This window comes from Protopterus annectens, chromosome 8.part0 (assembly GCF_019279795.1).
Source record: "Protopterus annectens isolate FY-2018-M chromosome 8.part0, PAN1.0, whole genome shotgun sequence".
Lineage (NCBI taxonomy): Eukaryota > Metazoa > Chordata > Ceratodontiformes > Protopteridae > Protopterus > Protopterus annectens.
The window spans coordinates 1,232,762,911-1,232,777,597 of record NC_056741.1 but is presented as its reverse complement, the minus strand read 5'-3'; the positions used below and the strand labels follow the sequence as shown (position 1 = coordinate 1,232,777,597).

General features: G+C 35.0%; 1 protein-coding gene across 2 annotated transcripts in view; it reads left to right on the top strand.

The window, feature by feature from the left end:
* LOC122809327 (haloacid dehalogenase-like hydrolase domain-containing 5) overlaps positions 1-8,661 on the top strand; it is a 599,749-nt gene extending 591,088 nt beyond the window's left edge. For both annotated transcript variants that reach the window (XM_044080729.1, XM_044080727.1), the window contains exon 8: positions 4,647-8,661. In XM_044080729.1, the coding sequence (XP_043936664.1) occupies positions 4,647-5,040 (394 nt within the window). In that variant the 3' untranslated portion in view covers positions 5,041-8,661. The remainder of the gene's footprint in view (positions 1-4,646) is intronic.
* The last annotated feature ends 6,026 nt before the right edge of the window (positions 8,662-14,687 follow it).

Here is a 14,687-nt window from a genome sequence, read left to right as displayed (position 1 = left end):
GTTGTAGTAATCCTTGTTGCCCCACTGTGGCCCAGGTAAATCTGTTTTTCCTTTGCTCAGGCCTTACTTAAGGAAGCCCCTATGGATTCTAGATCCCCAGCTGAATCTTCTCTCTCTCACACATCCAGACAGCCTCACTCAGACTTCTAGAACCTCAAGTTAACTTCTTGGTTTCTCTACTTCTTATGATGTTCACGAATCCTTTATCATATAATGTGCCCAATAAAACTCAAGAACTGTGCACAATAAAAAAAATCGTAAACCCCCATTTGATTTACACACACCTTTGTTGCTTATCCAATAAAATACTTGGAAAACAACTACCAATCCAGTACAATACAACCAAAAATCAACCAATAAAATAGTTTTGAAAAAAGAGAACCATTCCTAAAAGATTGTAACCATATAATGATCAAACCATAAAATGTATAATTTTGTAAGTCTGTGTTTTAGTCCACTAATAGAGATGGAATCATTAAGTCCAGGTTGAGTAGTAGCATTTAATCTCAATTGCCACATCATTTCATGATGTAGCAAATTGCTTTTCTAGTCCCTGTTCAGTACATCAGACTACACCTGCTCCAATACACAAAAGTTAAAGCGCACAAAGTTGTTACATGTTGGCGTGTGCTTTGCAATAGTACTTTTGCTGTCTTTTCTCTGAATACTATAAATATAGTGATAAATTATTTGTTAGTCTTTCCAACATAAAACACAGGGCATGACCCACATGATGCCATGTAAACAACTCTAGCAGAAAAGCAATTAACCTAACTGTACCTGGCACTGTTACTGATCACATTAAATAGCAACCCATCTAAGTTAGAGCCAATATACCCACACTGGTGACAATAGCCACATCTAGTAGTTTGTGGAAACCCTATAGTAGTTTGCTTGTTTGATATTTCCAGAATTCTCCTGATGTTAAAACAATTCTTGTAAGTAAAGGTGGGTGGCTGACCAAAAAGCAACCTTAAGTTGTTATCACAGTGCAGTAACTGCAAGTTTTTATTAAGTATCCCCCTGATATCTCTTGAATCACTTGAGAAATGCATAACCATGTTACTGCTAAAGTTAATTACTGAGCCAGTAGCATACCCAGCATCATGTTCAACACTGTTGGACTGCATACCATGATTTATAATTGCACTATACCACCTATTTCTTTCTTGAAAAACATTTTCCCATGCTTCATCAATGATACTTGTGGGAGGGATTTCCCCTTTCTAAAAACATGGCTTTTAATAAGTCAAATTCCTGCAAAAATACTTCAGCATTAGATGTTAGTCAGGAGATTTGAATGAATTGACTCTTAACCACCCCCCTTTTTTGATGTAGGGTGTTGTAACTCTGGAAGTGCAAAATGTATTGCAAAATGTAGGCTTTCTATGGATCAAAGTTTCAATCACCCCGAGTTACCATTTTGCACAAATATATTGGGAAAATTCATAACTAGTTGGCCAGAGTGAAAGGTAAACTCAAAAAACAAAGATGTCCTCTCAAGTTGTTTAAGAAAATAAGACAACAAATGACCATCACCACTTGTCCATATAAAAAGATGTCATCAAGGTAAAATAATAACAGGAGCAATGTTTAAAAAGATCCAAGTGAAAAACAGAGTTTATCTCCCATTTCAATAGAATGGCATTAGCAAATGTGGCCCCCTTCATAATGCCACATAGTTGTTTGTAATATTCACTTTCAAATGTTATAAAGTTGTTGTCCAGTATAAGCTCCATGAACTTTGTATTGAGAGAAGCATCACAGGCTAAAAGCCCTCCATATGTAGAAATGATTTAATTAAACCACCAAATACCCTCTTTATGGGGAATATAATCATATTGGGCACATTATATGATGCAGGATTTGTGTTTTTTTAGTCTTTTGGATACATGATTAGGTAGAGTTCATGGGTGTATGTTTTTAAAACAGGTTTAATTCATTGCTAGTACTGTATATGATATTCAGTGGTTCTGAGGATGTCATTCACTGATGAAAGCACTAAATCATGATTTTATTCTTTGCAATAAAGGTTAGTTTGTGAGTTCTGGGCTAACTGTTTATTTTATCCTACAGTCTCTAATAATACAAGGAATACAATCTAACTATTTGATAGTTAGGTCAGGAGCACCACAAGGTTCATTACCTTTATTGATTAATACTTTTGCCATAATACACTTAAATAAATACTGCTGCCTCAGCAAATATGCAGATGATTGCAAAATTGTTTCCTCACAAAAAGTGCTGTAGATTTGACAATATGTACACATTTCCCATATGGGAGTGGAAAAATCATATAGCATAAACATTTAGTACTGACAAGTATAGGGCTATGTACCTAGGTAGCATGATATTTGCTGTCTTTTCTTTTAAAACAAATGTTCAGATCATTTGTTGAAGAGCCATGAAAAGAAAGAGATTCATACTTACAAATATTACATCTCATGATAAAATATGTCTAATAGCATTACACAGAGTATGTATCAGGCTTATTTTATATTTTTTATACATGTAATGTGAGTCAGCTGAAAAGGAATTTTTTGAAAAAAATCCTTTTGGCAAGAGATCTTGCTTATATGAATAAATGAAAACATCTTAGTTTACATACAATACACTGCCATTATATACATGGATGATACTAGCATATAGGACTTTCCATGATTACATACCACTGGCTCTATTAGACGTCAATGTTTATGGTAGTTCTTTGATATACAGATACAGTAATTTAAAATTTTATACTCTGTTATCAAAAAAGAAATTGAGGACTTGCTCAAAAATCACATTGTTATGGAATTAACTGCCAGAATCAGTTAGAAAGGCAGATAATTTGGGCATATTTAAAAAGCTCCTGGATAACTGAGCTGGAGATATTGTTTATGATCCAACTGTTTGGGAGTCAGTGTTCCTCGATGGCCTGATCATTGTTATTCAAAATATGAACTTAGGTGTCATCTATAAGAAGCACACCTGTACTTGCTTTTTGTTTTACCCACTACATATTCCTAGTTCAATGCCTGTAACTCAGCTAGAATTGTGTTCTCATATAAAAGTCTGTTCTCCCAGTACTTATGTTTAGAAACCCTATTGTTTATTGAGCTTCAAGATACTTTTAGCCTCTCAAACACATGAGAAGACCTCCTGCTAGTTTAAACAACACTTGTGTACTTAAGTGACACTTTTCATCCACATGTATTAAATGTTCGTGGAGGGGAATATTTTTTTCATGCAGGCAGTAAAAGCACAAGCTATAGGAACCAGCTGCAGTACTACACCGTAATCAAAACTAATTAAGTTTGCCTGTTTAAAGGATGCTGTCCTTATTATATTTAATAGTTCCTTAGTAATTCATTTATTGCCAGTTCATTGAGACATAGTTTTAGAACATTCCTCAGTGTATTTCTTGAAGTTCAGCCTTCTGCAGTACCTAAGAAGATGTTTCTACCTTCTGAATGTGTTATGAAAATGGGCTGCATTGTTTAGAACACGTTATCCTCAGTGTTACACATTTATGAGTACTCCCTGTTTTTGCTTGAATCATTTAGTCTGATGAACATCACATTATACAGAATATGTGCAGTATCTGACCATTTAAGGGATATTATTGATACAAACTTATGTAGGGGATTCTCTGTGCTAGGATTCCTGCCTGTCTTATCTAACAGGATTTATTCTGTGAATTCTGGCTAATGCATTTCACATGGTTTACCTAGGAGTGAGGCAGAGTAGGAATCATACCACTAACTCTGCTCATCTCATTTAACAACCTCTGTTCTGGTGAAGCCTCTCCTGCCCATTCTTACTTATGAATATTAACCCTAACCTTATCCTTGCCCCTGAACCTAATTCTGGCCTTGCACATTATCTTATGAAAAACCCTTCCCCCAGCAGTATCCCTATTGATAAGAAGTGTGTCTGTTATTACTGTTAAGGTTTTGTTGTCCTGTTTTGGTCGGTGTAGTACTGAGAATTTTATTGTCGATTAAGGTAAGCATTGACATGCAGATTTCAATGTGGTTATTGCTGACATTTCTGCATGACAAAATATTTACCAGTATTCATTACCAGTGTTCGTATATACATATACATATATATCCATGTACGTATGTGTATATACATGTATTATTTTGTATAAGCACACAAACACATACACACACAGATACTTAATGCATATGCTTGTGAAACACGGTAATACTGCATTTAATTAAAGCTCACATGAGAAGAGATGCTGAGTAAATGTTTTTTGTTATTAATCTTTGCATATACTTATTTCAATTTGATTTCACTAAAGTATAATAAAATGTAAAAACAAAGCATTTTTACTGTACTCTTGAGTCTAAAATTTTCTGTAATTTTTTTTGTAAAGCTGCAGAAGTTAGTCTTGTTTGTTAAGAACTAGAGTTGCTGTTTTACCAACTGGCCTACTTCTGTTTTAGAACAAATCTTGCATAATATCTTATTTTCCTTGATTTACCACTTCAGAATTACCTAAGTCCATTATCTAAGCAAAAGCCCCGTGTACTTACTGCTAAATCTGAGGACAGTTATAAGAAAACTATCATTCGTTGTTAGACATTTATGTGCTTCATTATGATCACTCTTACTGGATGGATAGTAAAACATTTTTTTCTTTCTGTTTCTGACAGGGATAATCCTATGACTGACATTTACGGTGCTAACTTGTACAATCGCATACTAGAAAAGAAATATCAGAAAGGAGCAAAGGCCCGTATCCATGCCAAAATTGCCACTTCTCAAGGTGTTTCTACAGAGGTGACTCAAGAAGAAGACCATGAGAACAGGGAAGCCAGCCCTGTATTTCAGTGCGGTGCCACTAGCTGTAAATCCATTTTAGTTTGTACAGGTGTCTATAGTCCTCATGAGCAGGATGCTGCTGCCGCTGGGCAATTGGCTGATGGATTCCATGGGCACCGAGATTTTGCCATGGATCCAGCACTGGTAGAACCAACACACATTGTACCAGATGTGAATGGTGCTGTGGATCTGATCTTTGAGCTAGAGAACTTCTCTGCAAAATGAAAATGCTGCATTACTATAATACAGTAAAAAGTACATATAAAACCCCAAAATAAACATTCATACAAAAACAACTGTTGCAGCATTTTGTAGGTAGTTTATTACTGACCCTAATTCCTGAAATGTGTATTCCAATTCCTGTCTGTTTTAATAAACCTTATTTCCAAGGATCAAAGAATGGAATATCTATTGTTTACTTCACTGTAACTTTAAAATGAATTTGGTCACTAAAATGAAGACTGGTGTGCTTCAGAATGCATGGAATAAAATGGAACAATCTTTCTACCTTTTTCACAAGCAGTCTGCTGTCTAACAAATACCCAGTGTCTCAGCACACAGAATTTAACATATGACTCATAGAAAATGAACAGACAGATGCAAAACTTGGTTATAGAAAGTGATCTTCTCATGAGAAGAGAATTGTGTCTTATTAAAATCATTGTTGTCAGGGACCACAGTAAGGCACATATGACTCCTATGGGTTTCACAATGTATATACGTGACCATACATGTCTGCATTAAACTGATCCATACTAACATAAGGAGAAATAAGTTGTATATGTGAAGGTAATCCCACATATGTTTCAGAGACTACAATGGGAACAGAGAATTCTCTGTTCAGCACTGTCCTAATTATAAAGAAGAAAGCAGTATGAATATTGTATTTATTTTCAGGAGCAGTGTAAATATATTCAACTTAATGGATATAAAAGAGTCATTTTAAAAGAGGAAAAAAAGAGCAACTTAGTGATTCAGCAGAGGAAAAGACATTGGATGACTGGTGGTGCTGATACTGTTGCCAGGCTGGATACCTTGGCTGGGAATTAACAGTGGAAATTCTGCCATTTGTAGTCCTCGCTTACTGTACTTGTAGCATCAGAGATCCATGTTTCTTCCTGGTAAAGAATATTGCTCATGACACTGAGATCCTGCAACAACACACTTTGGGAGATTTAAACTCTGCGGCAAAGATAACATTTCATTCATGGATTAATCAATATACACCATGTCTCAGCACAGAGCTCATGTTCATATCTTATATAAACAACTGAGGGACGTCTTTCCACTAGTGAAAATTCTAGTGCACATTACAGAATAGTGCCCTTTCTGTCTAGGAAACTGAATGTGCTGTCAGATAAAATTGGAATAGTCATCATTATCATAGACAATAACTAAGAGATGTGAAGAACACTTAAGAGCAATGGAAATATATAACTCTGTCTGAATAGTGGAACATATAGGGATATGGATCACACTATATGCTGTAGAATGACTGAAATATATGAATCACATCTTTGTTTAGATGTATGATACACAAATCACAAAACTGAACAAGTCTTGATTATTGCAATCTTTGTTCTTTTACTATTTTTTTTTTGTGCAAGCCAGAACCATCCACTCCTCCCCCTAACCATTCTAAACCATGAAGTGCATGTTCATTAGAGTAAATAAATGAACCACATTACAGACGTGGTCACTGCCTGTATTAGTATACCTTAGTATTAGCCACCGCAGTACAGTGCTGATTGATCCCACACTGCAACGGAACAGTGCAGCAGTGCAATTTACATAGTATGTGTCTGAAAAGCAAAGCAGTGCGAATTATACTGTGTGTCAGAGAAGAGTTGTGAATCCGGATTCAAATCCCTATGTAGACTGGGAGAGAAACAATAACTGAATCACACTACACATTGTTGAGCGGGTACGAGGTATGAAGTGCAAAGTTAGATGAGACAAAATAAAATTTCATTACATACTGTGGAAAAGGACATAAAAGCATGCATTTATTCTGAAATTCTTGCAGTTTGTGAATGACGTTTCAAAGAAATACACAGTGCAATACTGCATCAATCAAAACTCCAAGATAGGAAAGTTTCTGCCGGATTGTATTTACAAAAAGCTTGCAAGGACCCACAGTCAGCAATACTTGGCATGAGGGAAGTGAAATAACCTGCAATAACCATTCTTAACTATTATTATTTTCTTCAGATTGTGGAAGTTTTGCAGAAGCTTCAAGGTCATAGAAGATGGACTACTGACCTTTTGCTCCAGTTGATGCTGTTTTGCGTTTTATGGTTCAGTGTAACTGGATTCACTCCATTGATGTTCATGAAAACATTATCTATCCTTGTGAATTTGTGCACATTTTGGAATATTAGAAGGTGGAAAAAAACTGTGTGTGCTATGAAATATTTCTGAGGACTGAGGCATATAATATAATGCAACTTCTGAGAAGTATGGCACCATCTATCCATTTTTCACTAATGCACTTTATCCTTAACAAGGTTGCTGGGATACTGGAGCCTGTCCTGGCAACCATAGGTGCAAACTTTGAAGTTCATTTTGGACAGGGTGCTAGTCTCAAAGAATGCACATGTATGCACACGCTTGTGCAGCCACGCCCACAGCACAACAACTAAGAGGTGTGAATGTAAATTGGTGAGCAGCTGCAAGTTGTTAGTGGCATTCATCACAGAAAATTTAAAAGGTGCAACTCATGATGTATAATGCATAGCGGTTTAGAATAATGTTAGAGGCCTATTTTTCTACTTTGACAGGGTGAGTGAGTCACGATGTATAAGGCAAAGCAGTTTATAAGACTGTTTGGAGGCCTGTTTCCCACTTTGATGAGTTTTAGTCCCAAGAATATATTTGAAATCATATATAGAAAAACAGTATCTTTCAATTTATCTAGAAATACTTCCGTCAGACATGAATCATGGAATGTTCTACATTTTACATTGGGATTAATTTTTATCAGGTACCAGTTATGAAGGAAGAAGTCTAACATTCCTTGCTAAGATCACCTTCTTCTCTCTGCTAGGTCTGCTGACTCATATTATATTCTGAGCATCTTGTGACTCACAGTAAGTTCTCAAAGCGTCTGCTGACTCACATTATGTTCTGAATGCCTGCTGATTTAAATTATGTTCTCAAGGAGTCTTCTGACTCACTTAATATTCTCAGAGTCTGCCGATTCATATTTTGTTCTGATAATCTGCTGACTCGCATTATGTTATCAGGGTCTTTCATTTGCTTCCTGGTAACAAGGCATCGATCCGACTGGTAAATACCATTCAAAAAATATTTTGCTTATATTTTTGATGTCCAGATTGTCCATATGTTTACATATGTAAACGTTTTGTTTTAGTAGTTGTTCTTTTCATTTTTTACATTTACAAGGTGTTGGGACAATTCCATAAAGCAACTTTTGCAGCTTCTTATAACAAATCCAAGGTATTAAATGTTAACATCTGTGAAAGTTCTGCAGGGAAAAGCAAGCAATGCATAAAATAGTAACCAGGATACTGACGGACTTCTAGCAAAGCAGTATTTCAGTGACATTCACATACTTCAAAATTATAAGTAAAACTGGAAATTTTCAGATGAGTTTAACATTAACGTTGCAGTTTCCTTGTAGCTATAATGATTCTATAAGTGTGCTAGATATATTTTCACATAGCTAATTGGCATATACTGTAACAGAAGCACAGAGGAAGAGTAGAGTTTGTTCTTCTGATGTGTATATCTGCAAAGCAGTAAAACTGCTCAAACATGATCATAGCTAGAAAGCGGACATTTTACAGTATTTTATGTAGAAATAAAACATGACAGTAACTTTTCCATTTTGTCTTCTGTGGTTTTTAAAATGATGGATTCTCTCATGAAGGATAGGTTAGTGGACTGCCTAAGTGGTAAGAAAGGATTGCTATACCCATGTAAATTGTGTTAGATTATCCTGGCTTTCCCTGAGTTGGTAACGAAGAAAACAGAGAACTAGATACAGCCTCTTTCTCCCTCATAAGAACCCTTCACATAGCCCCTGAGGACAACAGTTGATAAGCTATCAAATATAGAAATACAGATAGCAGTTGTTTCAAAAGTTAAAAGCTGATAAGCCGCACCAGAACACACAGGCAGATAAAAATAGTTAGCTGGCAGGAGGAGCTGGTAACAATGGGATACCAAAAGGAGCAGAACTGAAACAAGGGTAAGTCAAGGTCTCCTTACATGTTAATAATTTCTAAAAGAGCTAGAGTGAATTTGTTTACAGGTAACACAAAGATGTTACATGGAAGAGATATAGAAAGGCAGTAGAAAATGAAATTTGAAAAAGCTACATAATTCTACACAAAACTAAAACTGGGATTGATAAAAATGCAGTTTCCCACTTGGGTTAGCAAAGAATTATATTTTCAGAGAGTGAATCCAAGTAATCAGCATAGCAGTATCGATGTGGTGCTGGAAATGAATTCATCTTCAAGTCTTGGTGAGTATCTTCACATGATATAACCTGTTTTTACAAAGTCTCCCCAAGATGATTCTGATACATGGACTGTATTTTATCTATATCATGGAGAACAATAGGTCAAAAAAAAAAAAAGAACAAGTGCACAGGTCCCGAGATAAAAAATGCCAACTCCTGGTATTTGCACTGGTGCCAGGACTGGAAAAAAGGCAGTGTAGAATCCTCCGGACATGAAACATTCCTATCACATTTGGTTTGGCCAAACTCAAGTGAAGGGTGGCCCCAGTGGTAGAAGGGAAAAGTATTCACAAAAACTGACAGGTCAAAAAAAGGCATATAGATGACAAAGTGGACTGTTGGGGATAAGGAAGAAATTACACTTTGTTAGTATTATGGAAAGGGCCCATAACGTCCAAACAGACAATATTCAGAAAGAGTAGGAGAGGAATTAGAAGAAAGAAAAGGACTTGCACAAGAAAAATTGTCAAAAGCTATATACAAAGGGTATGCTCCTTAGAACAGATCGACAAAAAAAAATTACATAGACAAACACATATTTGGTCGCTTGGAAAAGGAAATGACAGATGAAGTAAAAAAATGTAAATAACAAAAAACAGAGCTTTTTGAAAAATAAAAAAAAGAAACATGGACATGGGAAAGAAAAAGAGATTTGATATTGTGCCATATACATCCGCAAAGGAGAAAGCCAAACCTAATCAATACAAAAATGCAGGTCCAATGATATTGAAAGAGAAATACAGGCAAAGGCACCTGGATATAAACAAATTTCACTATATAAAAAAATAATATCACAAAGGCGAATGTAGAAAAGAGGATTAGTGAGGTAGAAGTTAAACAAATAAAAAATAAAGTGATGGGCTATCTGCAAAGTGTTAGTGTGGAGACTCCAATACAGGTAGTGTCGTAACATGATGGAACAATGGGTCCTCAGATTAAGGAGGGGGGGAGTGAAGGATCTGAAGAAGATTTGCTATGTGGTGATGCTGTGGAGCCTTCTGTAGGAGACCTGTACGAAAGTCTAATTGAAGTTGCACAGCAATGGAAGGAGTGGGAAACAGTGGCAACTCTGACACAGGTAATTTTGCAGGGTGATGGGCCAATGGGTCACATATGGAGGGGCAGCAGATAATGCAGAATGCACCTCATACAGATATATCGCAGCAAGATGTTCTGGAACTTTCTGTAGATCTTACAGGAAACAAAGTGCAAAGAAAATGTTCTCAGTTCAGAAGAAAATTATATAAGGGAAGGCCTGCTTAATTTAGTAGCTGGATAGCCATATTAAGATAGATGAAAGAAATAGATTACAGAAAGTAAATAATATCCAGAATGTTGAAAAACTGGTAAAACAGATGAAAACAGTAATCAGGAATATTAAGAGAAATTCATGTGATATAAAAGAAATAAATAGGATATATTTCTGTGAAGCTAAACTAATAACAGATAAAGTGTTATCATAAAAACACAAAGTAACAAAGGAATGGAAGGGGACAAATTGCATGTCACAATGGAAGCATCAAATAGACAAAACTATTAGGCAATCACGACAGGAAGTATCACTGTTAGAATATTCACAAGGGAACACATAATCAGTAATACTTTGAAAGTTAGGTGTGGTAAATGCAAAGACCAGTATTAAAATAGAACACGATTTATCATGCACAATTTCCAATAATAAACTAAAATATATACTCAAGCAGAAAAACTTAGAAGATAAGTAGATAAATATAAAGGAAAAGTACAAAACAAACAATTAATTAATGACTCAAAAAGGTTTTACAGAGGACTGAGAAACAAAACAAAAACACCACCAAAAAAGTAGTAGTAGACGCATTTTGGAAAGAATATATGAAGACTATGTTGAAAATAATAAAGATGCTGAATGGAAAAAAAATTAAAATAAAAGGTAAGGAGCTCCAATGTAAACGATATGAAATGGGATGAAGTAACAGCAAAGAAAACTGAGACAAAATTAATAAAAGCTCCTAATTGGAAAACCCTGCATCCAGCTGCATTATCTAACTTTTGGTTAAATATTTTAACATCTTTACAAAAAGATTTAGCCCTGAACAAGAATTACTTATTTGCACATCCCAAACAGACACTAACATGGTTACAACAGGAAAAATTATACTCAACCTTAAGAATGAACTTGTAAGCCATCCTAATAACTATAAACCAATAAGTTGCCTTCCAACAAGATACAAATCATGGAATGGAACTGATGTGAGCAGAGTTTATAGTCATTTTGAAAAAAAAAATTATGGCAAAGGAACAAAAAGTTAATAAAAGAAAGTCATGTGGAACAAAGGATCGTTTGTTACTAAATAAAACCATAACAGAGGGTTGTAAAAATGGAAAGAATCAAAGTATGGTATGGATAGATTACAAAAAAATGCATTTGACAGCATCCCACTTTCATGGATAAAGAAAGCTTACAGATATACATTATACACCCTACATTGATCAGTTGCATTACATTGATAATGAAACCGTGACAAACCACTTTGCAGTTGGGCCATGTCAAAGGGGAAATTATTATTTCGTGGATAAAAAAATAAAAGGGGTGGGAGTATTCCAGTGTGTCATAGCTGCTGTTTTTTCTTGCCCGTAACCCATTAAGCTGTTTATTTAAAGGATTAGGCTATGGTTGCAATTTGGCTCCTAGAAACTTTGTATAGGTCATCAGATGAGGAGTTGAAAGCACAACTACAAATAGATAACATTTTTTCAGATGATATAAGAATGACATTTGGTCTTGATAAATGTGGAAAAGCAACATTTAAAATAAGGAAAGCTACAGCGCTAAAAATTATCAATCTAGGACAGGAATGTGATAGAACTCTAGCAGGAGGGAATGCATAAACATTTGGGAATAGATGAAGGGTCAATATGAACAAATAAGAATAAAGCTTAGTAAAGAATACTTCAGAAGACTAAAACTAATATTGAAAATTGCCTTGACATCTTGGAATAACGTTGAAGCTATAAATCAATTTACTCTTCTTGTTTTAATTTACAGGTTTAGGGTGATTGATGGGCTCCAAAAAAGTACTGAATCAGTTAGGCACAAAAACAAAAAGACATGCTTTATGCTTATCAAATGATATATAAAAATCAGTGTATACCAAGGTTGTATATTCCTTGTTCTGAAGGAGGTGTGGGCCTCCTTGAAATTGAGTACACATATAGATCTACAATCATGGGCCTGCATGCATATCTGCTAACCTTATCACAATCAGAAGAATATAAGGAAAAGTATCAGATGTGAAGAAGAAACCATTGAAAAATCCTCAAATACAGCATGTACAGAGATCTCCTGGAACAACCAAACATTGACCAAAGTATTGTCATAGAAAATTTTTAGGAGAGGGGAAATGAAACCAAAAGCTGAAAAGCTAATAATGGCAGCCCAGGAAAGTGGACTACTTACACTTTGATTTACAAAGTCCATTGAAAATGTTGGAGAAACAAGATAAATGCAGATGCTGTAAAACAGAACTGGAAACAGTTGCACATCTTGTTGCTGGGTGTGATACACTGAAGTCAGAAAGCCTGAATACTGAAATACACAATAACGTGGCAAGTCTGCAATGGGGATTGGTAGCCGAGAAGCATTAGAAACATGAATCACAAACCATTATAGAGAATTATAATTTTTTATATTACATGGAATTATCCATTACCAACAGTTCAAAAAATAGCTGCAAGGAGATATAGTAGTCCATGAAAAAAGAGAAAAGTAGCACTGACCACTGAAATTGTTAAATCCAGTGATTACAGTACCTTACATACAGAGAGACACAACATCATAAAATACCAGGATTTGCAAGCAGAAACCTGAGCAACATGGAAGAAAGATACCCAAACAGTTCCAGTAGTAGGAGGCACAAAGGTCTAATAAAAAATAAATTACAATCATACTTAAATATGTTACCAATATATGTAGCCTCATATGAATTCCAGAAAGAGACAATGCTAGGCTCCATTCGTGTAGTGGTATTAGAAACCCTAAATACTTGGAGCAATTAAACTATGCAGATGCTAAGTTCATCTTAGTATTTACATGATTACAGAATTTTAAAACATATCTTTTGATTCAAGGAGTAAGCAACATTATTTGTGTTCTCATGTTGACCGAATAATTAGTGGATGATTGATATTTAGTCATTAATTTACTTGCAATGACTATTGCATTACTGAACACTCATATATAAAAGACACTGATTAGATTTTCAGATAACAATTTCTAGGGAATTACAGCATCCAATTTTAGAGCACATTAATTAAACAGTATTGTCCATAATACATTGAAATTATACAGTAATCAATCATTCTGTGGGGAATTCACTTAATGAAACAAGTAAATATTAAGATAAAATGCAGCATATGTAAGACCATAAAGTCTTTCGCCATTGTACTTTTCATGGTTATGTCAATGACCTCCGTTCAAAATTAAAATAGATATAACCCATTTTAAGCCCCTATTTCTTGTGCTAAATTCAAAATTAAAATAGATGTGTTATACATCAAGCAAAGCAACACTTCTTTCAAAAATAGACAAAAATATTCACTTAATCTAATTTGGTACGTGGGCTGCACCAGTATCTCAATATGAAATTATACTTATTTCACACTAGTAGTACTTGAAATTAAGAAACAAATGGATTAAACTGGAGCCAATATTAAATATCTTTATTGCAAGTATAACAACTTTGATAAACAGCTCACTTTCTTGCTTCAGTAGTTTAATATTAAAGTTACATATTTTACAAATAAGTCACTCCTCCATAATAAATGATCCTCTAGAACATACTATAATAATCAAGATTTAGCAAACATAGCTATTTATAATACTTTAGGATCAGATAGGAATATGTATCCTCTATCACCATTTATCCTGTGATGCTTTACACAAAAGCAATCCCCTTTTTTTGGTTCCACCTCTGTTCCTCTTCCCATTCCTCTTCCACTTCCACTGAAATGACAGAGTCATGTAGATTTTTAATTCTTGTGTAATACCTCTCATGCATTGACCTTTAATTTTAACCATCCATTCTTCTGCAGTAGTAAAAGTCAACATTACTTCTGTACAAAACTCTGTTTAACATTGCAGAGAAAGTTAACTTAATTTTCAGTTTACATCATTTGCATTCTCTAATAGCTTCTGCAAACTTCAGTCTCTGTTGAAAAGCTGAAGCTGAATAATCATGTTTCTATGTCTGGCCTACCACGGTATGGCAGCCATACTTGCCAGTACATACATCATTGCAAACTGCAGCAGAATAACTCTGAGTTTCCCATATGCCCCTTCTAACCTGGTCAATGACAGCTGATATACTTCAGTACTTAGTGATGAATTTATGAAATCTATCTACTG